The sequence below is a fragment of the Scyliorhinus torazame genome, chromosome 14 (genome assembly GCF_047496885.1).
Source record: "Scyliorhinus torazame isolate Kashiwa2021f chromosome 14, sScyTor2.1, whole genome shotgun sequence".
In the NCBI taxonomy this organism is placed as follows: Eukaryota; Metazoa; Chordata; class Chondrichthyes; order Carcharhiniformes; family Scyliorhinidae; genus Scyliorhinus; species Scyliorhinus torazame.
Genome location: NC_092720.1, coordinates 186,211,192 through 186,226,019, shown reverse-complemented (window position 1 = coordinate 186,226,019; position 14,828 = coordinate 186,211,192). Strand labels below are relative to the sequence as shown.

The window sequence follows — 14,828 nt, the reverse complement described above, 5'->3', positions numbered from 1 at the left end:
AAATTGCCCTTAGTGTCCAAAATTGCCCTTGGTGTTGGGTGGAGGTGTTGAGTTTGGTAGGGTGCTCTTTCCAAGAGCCGGTGCAGACTCGGGGCTGAGTGGCCTCCTTCTGCACTGTAAATTCAATGATAATCTATGATTAATCTAGGACAAAGGTTCGGCACAACATCGTGGGCCGAAGGGCCTGTTCTGTGCTGTATTTTCTATGTTCTATGTTCATTCTTCAGAGGCCCAGTTGACCCGATCTCTCCTCATGCTACAATCTCACCTCATCAGTCCTAAACAGCTCTCTGCATTGATATAAGGAATTGTAGAATCACAAAAGGGTTACATCACAGAAGGAGGCCATTCGGCCTGTCAAGGCCTTGCTGACTCTCCAAGAGTAACTCAGCTGATTCCATTTCCCCTCTTGTCCTGTAGCCCTGCAAGCTTGTTCTCCTCGGGCATTGATCCACTGCCCTTTTCGGAAGCCAAGATTGAATTTGCCGCCTCCTCAGGCAGCACATTGCAGATCCTTGCTCTTGCTGCATAAAATGTTTTTTCCTTCACATTCTTTTGCCATTCACCTTAAATGTGTCGATGGTGGCCATGATGTGGAGATGCCGGCGTTGGACTGCAGTGAGCACAGTAAGAAGTGTTACAACACCAAGTTAAAGTTCAACCGGTTTGTTTCAAATCAATAGCTTTCAGAGCACTGCTCCTTCCTCATCACCTGAGGAAGGAGCAGTGCTCTGAAAGCTAGTGATTTGAAACAAACCTGTTGGACTTTGAACTGGTGTTGTAAGATTTCTTACTTAAATGTGTGCCTTTGGTTTTCGATCCTTTATCAATGATAACTGTTTCTTCCAATTTACACTTGCCCTGATCTTCCCCCCAACCCCCCCGCAACCCAAGCTCTGCATCAGGTCCGCATGACTGATGTCTCTCAATCACGGAGCCATTCTCGTTATCCTTTGCACAGAATCCCTGCAGTGCAGAGGAGGCCTTTCGGCCTATCGAGTCTGCATAGACTCTCCGAGAGATCACTCTAACCAGGTCCACTCCCCCATCCCCGCCCACGACCCATCCCCGCCCACCCCGACCCATCCCCGTAACCTCAGCTAAACTGCACATCCGTGGACACTAAGGGGCAATTTTATCATGGCCAATTGTGGGAGGAAACTGGAGCACCTGGAGGAAACCCATGCAGACACGGGGAGAACGTGCAAACTCACACAGACAGTCACCCAAGGCCAGAATTGAACCTGGGAAACAGGCTCTGTGACGCGGCAGTTCTAACCAACTCATCGCTCTCCCCAGTGGCTTTGAATCCTTTCCAAAGTGTGCTGCCCAGAATTGGAGGTGGTGCACAATCTGAGGCTGAACCGGTGTTTTATCAAGGTTCACCAGAACCTTTTTTGTGCCTTTGCCTCTTATTTATAAAGTCCACCAACATCTATGCCTTAATAGCCACTTTGTGGACCCGCACTGCCACCTTCAATAATAATCTTTATAATAATCTTTATTGATGTCACATGTAGGTTTACATTCACACTGCAATGAAGCAGGCAGCGCGGTAGCACAGCGGGCAGCGCGGTAGCACAAGTGGATAGCACTGTGGCTTCACAGCGCCAGGGTCCCAGGTTTGATTCTCCGCTGGGTCACTGTCTGTGCGGAGTCTGCACGTTCTCCCCGTGTCTGCGTGGGTTTCCTCCGGGTGCTCCGGTTTCCTCCCACAGTCCAAAGATGTGCAGCTCAGGTGGGTTGGCCATGATAAATTGCCCTTAGTGACCAAAAAAAGGTTAAGAGGGGTTATTGGGTTACGGGATAGGGTGGAAATGAGGGCTTAAGTTGGTCGGTGCAGACTCGATGGGCCGAATGGCCTCCTTCTGCACTGTATGTTCTATGCAAAAAAAACGTATCTATGCTATGCTATACTGTGAAAAGCTCCTTTGTTGAAAATCCCAAACAGCCACTTTGTTGATCCGCCCTGTCACCTTCAGTGATGTGTGCCAGCTCTGCACCCTGAGTACCTCTGCTCCTGCATCCCTTTTATAATTGTATCCTTTATATTGCCTCTTCCGACCAAAAATCAATCAGTTTGTACTCTTATTGAACGCCATTGTCTGCCCTTTCCGCCAGCTGGTCCCGTGCCACCTTGGGAATCTATCACAATCCTCCACCTCACAGTACTTCCCAATTTTGTTTTGTTTTCGCTTCCTCGCAATCGTTGCGAACAAGTCATACCCTACTCCTTGTGAGTCGCTGCATTCGAGCACAGCAAGCATTGAAGTGGTGCTCACTCTGGTGTCCTGCTGCTGTCTACAGATAAAGGTAAAGTCGCCATAGTCCCAGATGACCATAGGTTGCTTTCCCCTTTGAGCGGGAGAGCTGACTGATGGTGATTTAACCTGAGGATCACCACACCACAGGCGATGGGCAAGATCGAGAAGGCGGGGCCTCCATGCGGCTTAGCCGACACAAGTCTTGGAAAGTTCATCTCCTTCCTTCCCCATCCCCCCACCTCTGCTGCAGCTCATCACGCACCTTTGGCAAACACGGTTGGTGAAGCACCATTAAAACATTTTAGCCTGCTCCGCCGACGCAACCTCCCTCCTTCTCATTTTTTACTTCCTCAGCTACAAAAGTTACCAAGCGGGATCCTCCAGACCATCGGGTTTTTTTAAAATGTTGTAATTTTTATTGGAGGCGTTTCGGTTGGTAGCATTTAGTGTAAGGCTCATCAGGAGCGTCTGAATGTTTGGAGAGGTTCATGGAAGCCTGTTGGTATTTGCTGTAAAGAGTAAACAGAAGAGTTTGAAACCAGCTCTACACCACCCCCCCCCCCCCCCCTCCCAACCCTAGTTCCTTTTTCTAATTGCGAGCTTTTAATATAAATTTACAGTACTCCATTATTTTTTCATTCCAATCAAGGGGCAATTTAGCATGGCAAATCCACCTACCTGCACACCTTTGGTTGTGGGGGTGAGACCTACGCAGACATGGGGCGAATGTGCAAACTTCACAGGGACAGTGACTCGGAGCCGGGATCGAACCTGGATTCTGGTCACCATGAGGCAGCAGTGTTTACCACTGCGCTACCGTGCTGCCCAAGCGAGCTTCTAATGATGGATTCATGCAGCCCAGAAGGATGCCATTCAGCCCATTGTACCTATAATAATAATCTTTATTGCCACAAGTAGGCTTACATTAACACTGCAATGATGATACTGTGAAAAGCCCCCAGTCGTCACATTCCGGTGCCTGTTTGGGTCCACAGAGGGAGAATTCAGAATGTTCAAATTACCTAACAGCACCAATTTCGGGACCTGTGGGAGGAAACCGGAGCACCCGAAGGAAACCCACGCAGACATAGGGAGAACGTGCAGACTCCACACAGGCAGTGACCCAAGCTGGGAATCGAACCTGGGACCCTGAAGCGACTGTGCTACCCACTGTGCTACCTTGCTGCCCACTATGCTGGCTCTCTGTCAGATTTATGGAATAGTCCCATTCACCTCTTTCCCCAACAGCCCGGCAAGTGCTTCCATTATCTGAAGAATTTTTTTTGCTGTGTGTGCACGTGAGTGTGGAATATATATCCACAGATACATACTCCTGTTCGGCCACTCAATGGAGATTATTAGAGCGCGTGACTCGGCAGCCTTGTTGCTCGTACCTTTTGAATACTCCGAGGAGGTTTCAGTGGCGCCAGGGAGGAAAGGGTTCAGTTATTGGGAGAGAATTTCAAAGCTGTCCGTGTTCGCGTCAGCGGAAAGAAGATTTGAGGGAAGGTTTAGTACATGTGGTTCTACTTGGGAACGGTGCTTGGCAGATTCAACAAGGAGAAATTGTTAACGGTAGCAGCCAGGCCACTTAGCAGATTGAAGGCAGTTGTCAAAAGAGTCTGAGGGGGGGAAGCAGAGAAAAGTATTTTTTACATGGCAAGATCGGAGTCTGCTGTCTGAGAGGCCGATAAAGACAGATTCAAGTATTAGGATGTTCCAAAAGGGGATCGGATAACTACTTCAGGGGCTTTGGGGAAGGGAGTAGGGGAGTACAATTAATCAGATCACTCTTTTCGAGAGCTGGCAGAGACCTGAGGGGCTGAATGGCCTTCTGTTTTTGTTTAACTTGCCAAAATCACAGAAGCACGTCCATCAAATTTCCCTCAATATTCTTTGCGCCAATGGGAATGCCATCATCTTTGGAATTCTCTCCAAATAACTTTGTTCTTCTTTTCTGGCAGCATCCAAACCTCCACTCAGCATTCAAAAAATCTGAATAACAAGCTTACGGAGTCATTCGATCTAATAATCCGTATGGAGAGGCTGAATAGGAACATGTTTCTGTAGATTGATATTCCGTGCACAAAAGCTCAGTGAGGATATTGTGCTGAGCCATTCTCTGCTTCAGTTCAGAGTTTCCATCATGTCCTGTCTTTACCCTATTTTTTCACGTACTTGGCAGTCGGTCGCCACAACGAGAGGTTTCCTAACCGGATCCGTGGATGGTCGGTGTGGTGCTCATTCAACAATGTGAATATCATAGAATTTACAGTGCAGAAGGAGGCCATTCGGCCCATCGAGTCTGCAACGGCTCTTGGAAAGAGCACCCTACCCAAGGTTAACACCTCCACCCTAACCCCATAACCCAGTAACCGCACCCAATACTAAGGGCAATTTTGGACACGAAGAGCAATTTATCATGGCCAATCCACGTAACCCGCACATCTTTGGACTGTGGGAGGAAACTATAGCACCCGGAGGAAACCCACGCAGACACGGGGAGGATGTGCTGACTCCGCACAGACAGGGACCCAAGCCGGAATCGAACCTGGGACCCTGGAGCTATGAAGCAATTGTGCTATCCACAATGCTACCGTGCTGCCCTAAATACTGGAACATAGAGAGACATACACCCTCACTCTCTTTAACGTGCACTGATTTTTCTGTCTATTTCAGGATTCTGCCGATCCCCGCCGGTGATGATTGCTGGAGGGCGAGTATTCGTTGTGCCATGTGTGCAACAAATTGAGAGGTAACAACCTAGGAAAGACCCGGGTGGGTCAATGGGTCAGACACTGTCCTTTCCCCCTCTGGGACTGAGTGGGACAGTGAGTCACACACTGTCCTTTCCCCCTCTGGGACTGTGTTTCACAGTGGGCCAGAAATTGTCCTTTCCACCTCTGGAACTGGATGGGACAGTGGGTCAGACACTGTCCTTTCCCCCTCTGGGACTGGGTGGGACAGTGAGTCACACACTGTCCTTTCCCCCTCTGGGACTGTGTTGCACAGTGGGCCAGAAATTGTCCTTTCCCCCTCTGGAACTGGATGGGACAGTGGGTCAGACACTGTCCTTTCCCCCTCTGGGACTGAGTGGGACAGTGAGTCACACACTGTCCTTTCCCCCTCTGGGACTGAGTGGGACAGTGAGTCACACACTGTCCATTCCCCCTCTGGGACTGGGTGTGACAGTGGGTCAGACACTGTCCTTTCCCCCACTGGGACTGGGTGGGATAGTGGGTCAGACACTGTCCTTTCCCCCTCTGGGACTGGGTGGAACAGTGGGTCAGGCACTGTCCTTTTCCCCCCTCTAGGACTGGGTGGGACAGTGGGTCAGGCACTGTCCTTTCCCCCTCTGGGACTGGGTGGGATAGTGGGTCAGACACTGTCCTTTCCCCCTCTGGGACTGGGTGGAACAGTGGGTCAGGCACTGTCCTTTCCCCCTCTGGGACCTGGTGGGACAGTGGGTCAGGCACTGTCCTTTCCCCCTCTGGGACTGGGTGGGACAGTGGGTCGGACACTGTCCTTTCCCCCTCTGGGACTGGGTGGGACAGTGGGTCGGACACTGTCCTTTCCATGAGAGCTTAAGAAATAGGAACTGGAGTTGGCCGTTCGACCACTCAAGCCATTCAATAAGATCATGGCTGATCCGACATTTATGAAACCCCTTAAAAATCTTATATGTTTCTCTGATATCGCCTCTCGTTCGTCCAAATTCCAATGAGTAGAGTCCCAACCAGTTTAACATTTGCTCAAAAGACAATCCCTCCATAACGGGGATCATCCCAGTGATCCTTCTCTGAACTGCCTGTACTTAAATAAGGGGGGCAAAACTACTCACAGTGCTCCGGATGTGGTCTCACTAGTACCGTGTACATTTGCAGGAAGACCTCCTGACTCTTTTACTCCAACCCCTTCCAAAAAGTGTCAACGTTGCATTAGCCTTTCTGATTACCTGCTACACCCATGTGCGAGCTTTCTGTGTTTTGTGCGCAAGTTCCCCCCCCCGCCCCCCAAGTCACTTTGTGTTGCAGCTTTCAGCAGTTTTTCTCAATAAAATGCCCTCTTTTGTTCTCCCTTCCAAAAAGTTCATTTTTTCTACATTGTACTCCATTTGCCAACGTTTTGCCCACTTAACCTATCAATATCTCTTTGCAACTCCCATTTCCACCTATGTTTGTGTCATCTGCAAATTTGGCTGCAGTACATTTGCTTCCTTACTCCCAAGTCATTAATATATATTGTAAACAGTTTTGGCACCAGCACTGGTACCTGTGGACCCTCACTGATTACAGGTAGCCAACCTGAAAAAGAGCCCCTTTTCCCCATTCGCTGTTTCCTGCCCATTAGCCAATTCTCTATCCATCTAATATCCACCACCACCGGCTTTTAATCTAATGACAACTTTTTTATGAGAAACCTTGTCGAACGCCTTCTGGAGGTTCAAATACAATACATCGACTGGTTCCCCTCCATCCACTCTGGTTGAGACTTCCACGGAAAACTCTGATAAATTAGTCAGACACGATTTCCCGTCCATGAAGCCACGCTGACTCTGCTTGATTAGATTATGAATTTCCAAATGTGCTGCTATTACTTCCATACTAATCTACTCCAACATTTTTCCAACAATAGATGTCTGGCTAATCAGTCAATAGTTCCCCACTTTTTGCCTCCCTCCCTTTTTGAATAGGGATGTCACATTGGCAATTTTCCAATCTCCTGTACTCCAGAATCCAAGGATTCTTGGAAAATTACAACCAATGCATCCTTTAGCTCTGCAGCTACTTGTAGGATCCTACGAGATAGTGGCCCTGACACTGTCCTTTCCCCTCAGCGACTGGGTAGGACAGTGGGTCACACAGTAAGCTGACTGAATGAGTGGGGGGGAAGGTAGCTGCTTCTGCATGCTCCCACAACATTATTCCTTCAATGAAATATCTTCCTGGAACTGGTGTGGCTTCTAACCTGTTCTCACTCTCTCTCTCCACTTCAGGATTTCCCTGAGCACTCTGACGCTGAATGTGAAAAGCGAGAAGGTGTACACGCGCCATGGGGTCCCTATCTCCGTCACAGGAATTGCACAGGTACAGTACTGGAAGGACTGCCTTTCCACTGAGGATAAAAGGGACAGTTTAGGGGACCTGCCTCAGTTTGCTTCTAACTCATGCCCCGCCCCCATTGCAACCCTAATTAAAATGGTGCAGCTTCAATGACAGGTCACCGAGGAATATCTTCAACAGGGGAGCTGTTGTTTTACATGTGTGTGTATACTGCAGATATTAAAACATATTTTTTTGGCTGCACTCTTCTGAAGGTGCTATCTTGCACCAATACTTCACGTGAGCAAACACCGATTTCAGTTACTTCACCCCAGTAACCACAGCCCAGACTGTTCATGTTCGCAATCTAGTTTGGGTTACCTCATTGGTAAGGGGCTCAGAAAATAATAATCCTTCCCAAATGTGTCAGCAAATAACCAGGTAATGATTTTTTTTCTCACAATGATAGATAGATATTGACCAGGACACTGAGTCACTTTTGCCAAATTGTGGCCATGGGATCTTTCGGATCCACCTGAGAGGGTTGACTTGGTTTAATGTCTCGGTTGACAGTGCTGCATTCACTCAGTACTGCTCAGTGGAATTGTCAGCCTTGTGAACATAGCATGAGCACGCGCATCAGGAGCAGGAATAGTCCACTCGGCCCCTCGAGCCTGCTCCACCATTCAATAAGATCATTGCTGACCTGATTGTAACTTCAACCCCACATTCCTGCCTCCCCCCGATAACCTTTTACTCACTTGCTAATCAATAATCTATCGAGCTCAGCCTTAAGAATATTCAAAGGCTCTGTTCTCACTGCCCATTTGAGGAAGAGAGTTCCAGAGACCTGGGAACACCACCACCTGGAGATTTCTCCACTCACCACCCTGACTTGGAAATATATCTTCATCCCTTCACTGTTACTGGGTCAAGATCCTGGAACTTCCTAATGGCACCATGGCTGTCCCTACACCTCAGGGACTGCAGCGGTTCAAGAAGGCAATTCAACAAGGGTGTGTAGGGTTGGGCAATCAATGCTGGCCTAGCCATTGATGCCCACATCCCGTTGATAAATTTAAAAAAAAAATATCACCACCCTCTGAGGAAAAAAAAAATCTCCTCATCTCTGTCTTAAGTGAATGACCCCATGTTTTTAATCCGTGACCCGTAGTTCTAGATTCTCCCACAAGAGGAAACGTCCTCTCCACATTCACCCTGTCAATACTCTCAGGATCTTGTTTCGGTCAAGTCGTCTCCCACTTTTTGTGAGGGCCACGAAGAATCCAGCACAAGTTTTAAGGATACAAAGTAATAACATTTATTTACAATAACATATATATATATATAATATATATGTAACAGCAGCAGCAACTTCCCTTGCTGCACACTCCTTCCTGCTGGTTCCAAACTGGCCAGTTTTATTTGTACATTGAGTTTACTAATGTTTCTCCGCCCCCCTCATTGGGGAAGCTCATACTCCCACAGGATTGTGGGATTGTCATTAGTCCCCAGCCAATGGTAAGCAGGCAGGTTATAACATCCCTCCCACCCCCCCCCCCAAAAGTCCAAGGAATCCATCGAAGACCCTGGTGAAGGAGGGTGTCGGACTCGTTTTGCCGCAGGCCGGACACCATTTGCACGCGGCACTGGATCAGGCGGTGTGTAACGAGACGGAGACCGGCGCTTCCGTGATGAACGGCGTAACGGTTGTACATCCACGGCCCGTGGGCCCGAGGATTCCCCCTCTGATGCGTCCTGTGTCTCCATCTCGGAGTCAGAGTCTGCTGCCTCCGTCATCTCAGCGTCTCTATCTCCATGCGGTTCTGTAACGACCTGTGCAGGCTTTGAGTGAGGCACCAGAGGAAGATTGTGAGGACTACCTTCCATTGTCTCTGGTCTCTGTGGCTGTAGCAATGAGCGCCGGGGGCGGGGAATCTTTGGAAGGGATAGTCTTCTGGACCGAACGTAGTCTACATGTTGGCGCTGGAGACGACCCTGGGCTTGCACCTGGTAAGATATAAGGCCTGTTTGGCGAAAGAGTATGCCAGGAACCCACTGGGCACCACCAGCAAAATTCCGAACGAACACTGGGTCATCGGGCACAAACTGCCGAATTGGCCGATGCCGAGAAAAACCATGTCCCTGCCGTTCTTGTGTGCGACGTACTTTTGCGCCAATGTCCGGGAAAACCATACTAAGGTGGGTGCGAAGTCTCCGGCCCATTAGGAGTTCTGCGGGAGCGACCCCAGTCACCGCATGGGAGGTGGTCCTATACAAAAACAAAAAGCGAGCCAGTCTCTTGTCCATTGATCCGGAAGACTGCTTCTTTAGGCCTCGTTTGAATGTCTGCACTGCGCGCTCTGCCAACCCATTTGAAGCCGGGTGGTAAGGGGCAGTGCGGATATGGCATATGCCGTTCATCTTCATGAACTTCGCAAACTCCTCACTCGTGAATGGAGTGTCGTTATCTGTGACCAGCACCTCAGGGAGACCATGCGTATTAAAAGACAAACGCATCTTCTCAATTATTGCGCAGGATGTTGTGCCTAGCATCTTATGCACCTCTAGCCATTTAGACTGGGCATCGATTAATAGAAGGAACATGGATCCTTGAAAAGGGCCTGCGAAATCAGTATGCAAGTGTGTCCAAGCCCGCCCTGGCCATTACCAGTGATGTAGGGACGTGGCCGGCGGAAGCTTCTGATGCTCCTGGCAAATGGAGCAGTTTTGGGCCACCTTCTCAATGTCGGTGTCGAGGCCTGGCCACCAGACATAACTCCGGGCCAACATTTTCATTTTGGTCACACCTAGATGCCCATTGTGCAAGTCTCTTAGTATCAGCTCCTGTCCTTTTTCCGGGACAATCACATGCGTCCCCCACAAGACGATGCCGTCTTCCACGCTGAATTCTGGAAGCTTGGAGGAAAATGCCCGCAACTCGCCTGGGAGCTATGTATGCTGCCCACCATACAGGACTATGTGCCGAACCTTTGACAGGACTGGCTCTGTCTGGGTCCACTCACGGATCTGTGATGCCGTGACAGGCAAGGTGTCCATAAAATTTAGGGTTGCAACCACCTCACCGGTCGTGGGGGTCGATATGGGGCTGGTCGATAAAGGCGATCAGCTCAGTGGGTCGGCATTCGCTATCTGCGTTCCTGGTTTGTGCTCCAGAGAATATTCGTATGCAGCAAGCAACAAAGCCCAGCGCTGGATCCGTGCGGAAGCAATGGGCGGTATTGGCATCTCCTCTCTGAAAAGTCCCAGCAGAGGCTTATGATCAGTCACAATAGTGAAATGGCGGCCATACACGTACTGGTGGGAGCGTTTCACCGCAAAACCCACTGCCAGGCCCTCCTTCTCGATCTGCGCGTACGTTTTCTCCGCTGCAGTCAATGTGCGGGAGACGAAAGCTATCGGCCGCTCAGCCCCGTTCTCCATCTTGTGTGACAGGACGGCCCCAATACCATACGGGGATGCATCACATGTGACGAGCAAAGGCTTTCCAGGAGCATAGTGGGTTAGTAACCCAGACGACGACAATTGTTGCTTTACCCGCCGGAAAGCGGTTTCTTGCGGCTGACCCCAAACCCAGGTGTGATTTTTCTTCAGCAAAAGGTGCAACGGGGCCAGCGTAGTTGCCAGATTGGGGAGGAACTTCCCGTAATAGTTTACGAGACCGAGAAAAGAACGAAGATGCGAAGTGTCAGTCGGGCCGGGGGCCTGTTGAATCGCGCTCACCTTCTCTGCGACGGGGTGCAGACCTTCGCGGTCCACCCGATAACCTAGGTAGACTACTTCCTTTGCCTGAAATACACACTTTGTGCGACGGAAACGGACTCCAGCCTCCGAAAAGCATCTAAGGACAACCTCCAGATTTTCCAAATGTTCCTGCTCCGACGTCCCTGTAATCAAAACGTCATCTAAGTAGACAGCGGCATGCGGTAAACTTCTCAAAATGTCCTCCATAACAAGTTGAAAAATAGAGCAGGCAGAGGATACTCCAAAGGGCAACCGTGTATATTCATACAGGCCCCGGCGTGTATTAATCGTTACATATGGTAGGGAGGCAGGGTCCAGCTCCAACTGTATGTAGGCGTAACTCATATCTAATTTTGTGAACGAGAGTCCGCCTGCAAGCTTCGCGTAGAGATCCTCTATGCGAGGCATTGGATATCGGTCGAGTCGGGAAGCCGTATTCACTAAGTTTATAGTCGCCACACAAGCGAACTGTGGCATCTGGCTTCATTACAGGTACATTGGTGCTGCCCAGTCAGCGAAACGGACGGGCCTGATAATACCCAAACTCTCCAAACGAATGAGCTCCCCTTCTACCTTCTCGAGCAAGGCGTAAGGCACCGGGCGTGCCCGGATATAGCGCGGCGTGGCTCCTGGTTCGACTTGGATACGGGCTGTGGCCCGTTTTATTTTCCCCAAACCGGGCTGGAATACATCTGGGTATCGTCCTAGCATCTCAGTCAACCCTCCAGAAACTGTTTGGAGGATGTGCTGCCATTGCAACCGTAAATGGCGCAGCCAGTCCCGACCCAACAGGCTGGGCCCATGGCCGTGCACCACGATAAGTGGGAAACGCCCCCCCTGGCGTCCATAAACAACAGGGGTCATTAGTTCCTGCAATGTCCAGTGGTTCCCCCGTGTAGGTGGCCAACCTGGCCTGTGAGTCGGTTAATGTAAGGGTCTGTATACCCTGCTTGATGTGGTCGAATGTCCTCTGGGTGATCATGGAGACCGCTGCGCCAGTGTCCAACTCCATCTCAGGTGGGTGACCATTGATCCGTACTGTCACCTTAATGGGGGCCACACGGGGAGCTGCCACACAATGCAGCTGCAGGCAGTCGTCCTCCGTCTCCACGTCCTCAGGAGTAGTAGCCGCAGGTTCATCCACATGGAAGGTACCGCCCCTGGGCTGGTCCCAATTTTGGTCGGAACGACGGCGCCTCTGGCGCCCCCAGGACTGGCGTCTGCGACGGGGTCGGCGCCTACAAGTCTGACACGGACATGGCTCCTCATCCATTGGTTCTGGAGAAGGCTCCCTTCGGGGAGGAATGTCCGTCGGCCACTGGCGTCGATCCGGACATCGCCTCGCCCGAGGTACTGCAGGAGTGCGGGGACGGAAGGGGTTGCGCCCCCAGGCATGCACCTCCATTCCCTGTAGCTCCTGCACTCCTCGTTCTGTGCTCTCCCGGGACAATACTATTTGAATGGCCTGTTGAAAAGTCAATGTAGGCTCAGCTAACAACTTTCTCTGGGTGACCGCATTGTTAATACAGCAAACCAAACGGTTGCGTAACATTTCTGACAAGGTCTCACCATAGTCTCAGTACTCCGCAATCCCGCGTAGCCTGGATAGAAAGTTGGCAAGGGATTCTCCTGGGGTCCTCTCAGCGGTATTAAACCGGCAACGCTGGACTATCATGGACAGGGTTGGGTTAAAGTGTTGCCCCACTATATTCACAAGTTCATCAAACGTTTTGGTGTCCGGCGCAGCTGGGTACGTAAGGCTCCTAATCACCCCAAACGTATGCGGGCCGCAGGCGGTGAGCAATATGACCACCTGGCGCTCGTTTTCGGTGATATTGTTTGCCCGGAAATAGTAACACATCCGTTGTGCGTACTGGTTCCAGCTTTCCAATGCAGCATCAAAAACATCCAAACGTCCATACAGAGGCATGGTATAATAGAAAACAACTTCCAACCTGTATCCAACAAAAATCCAGGGAGGTGGCTTCAGCAGTGTAGACAGCTATTCACTTTAACCCTCGCCGCCAGTTTTGTGAGGGTCACGAAGAATCCAGCACGAGTTTTAAGGATACAAAGTAATAACATTTATTTACAAGAACATACAGCAGCAGCAACTTCCCTTGCTGCACACCTCTTCCTGCTAGTTCCAAACTGGCCAGCTTTATTTATACATGGAGTTTCCTAATGGTTTCTCCGTCCCCCTCATTGGGGAACCTCATACTCCCACAGGATTGTGGGATTGTCATTAGTCCCCAGCAAATGGTAAGCAGGCAGGTTATAACACCACTCTTCTGAGCTCCAGCGGATACAAGCCTAGCCTGTCCAACCGTACCTCATAAGACATCCTGCATATTCCAGGAATTAGTCTATAAACCTCCGAACTGCTTGACTTGAATTTGTACTCAAATCTCTGACATGGGACTCACTCAGTACATGTTGGGCGGATGTTTCCACTCATAGGAGTGGGCATAGTCGCGGAATACGGGCATAAATCCGTTGAAATATTTATCCCAGGAAGCTGTGGAGGCTGAATCCTTGAACATTTTCAAGGTTGAGATCGATAGGTTTTTAATCAATGGGGCAATTAAGGGTGGCGGAGAGAAGGCAGGAAAGTGGTCTTAGAAAGTGTTAGCTTAGCTATGATCTTATCGAAGGGTGGAATGTGTTCCTATTTCCTATGTTCTTGAACCCAGAGGCTTCTGACAACTGCACACTACTACCAGAGCCTGTGTTGGCAATGAGTGGATTTGATTTCCCAAAGGCCCTTTCTCCTGAGGATTCTCTCTGCACTAATAGCCTCCATCCTCTGTTGATGGATTCTCCTGGCTGCTTTGAAGACTAAATTAAGATCCGCACAGGAAGCCTGGACAGTGCATTAGTGACTATTCGGTCCCAGTTCAAATAGAAAATAGCAGCCCTGGGCTGCTTTACTGTACTTCCTGCGCCGCCAGTTAATTGTTCTAATTTTAAGCTCCACCTGTATGAGTCCACGTGTGCTTGATGCCCCCATGTCCTGTTCCGCATTGGGCCTTTTCAGGTGGCAGCAAGAAATGTCAGATGTTCTCATTGTCCAGATGGATCAAAGACTTTCAGGGAATTCCAAAGGAGAAATCCCCCTTTCCAATCATCATTTCATGTTGGTACAGAATTTTAACAGATCAAAACCAGCTATGTAACCCAGCTTTGCAGTATTCTGGCTTTTTCCAACACTCATGCAGCCGAGACTCTTTTGCTGAACAGTCGTTAAATTTGCGATGCAGGCAGTCCTGCTTTAGTAGCCGATGAACGTCAAATCAGTGTCCAGCCATTGATTGACAATCCAAGCAAGACCAGAATCACATCCCTGGTGAACTCTTCATTCACAGCACAGAATAGAACCCGTATTTGATACCAGCCAATGGGGAATTTGGACAATACGGCCAGGAGGATTTTCGAGGCATTGGAAGTTGGATATCGGCAGATAGATTGGGTTTGGATCAGGAATTCTGCATGGTACAGGTGCATGTAGGGATTTGTCCCAGTCCATTGAGATCTGGGAATGAATGGGGAAAGATTTGATCCAGTGGGATCTGTAAGGAGGGGGTGGATGGGAAGGAATTTGATTCACTTGAATCTGCATGGGAGGCACGATTGGACGTTAGTATCGTCTGCTGGAGTCGCGACAGTGGGAAAGGGCTTTGAACCTTTGGGCGTCTGTATAATGGAAGTATTGGGAAAGAATTTCACCAATCGATTGTGTGAAGCGAGAGCATTTAGG

General features: G+C 49.7%; 1 protein-coding gene across 1 annotated transcript in view; it reads left to right on the top strand.

The window, feature by feature from the left end:
* LOC140390271 (flotillin-1-like) overlaps positions 1–14,828 on the top strand; it is a 46,340-nt gene that overhangs the window by 16,969 nt on the left and 14,543 nt on the right. The window contains exons 3-4 of the mRNA XM_072475293.1: positions 4,944–5,019; positions 7,261–7,351. Of these exons, the coding sequence (XP_072331394.1) occupies positions 4,944–5,019; positions 7,261–7,351 (167 nt within the window). The remainder of the gene's footprint in view (positions 1–4,943; positions 5,020–7,260; positions 7,352–14,828) is intronic.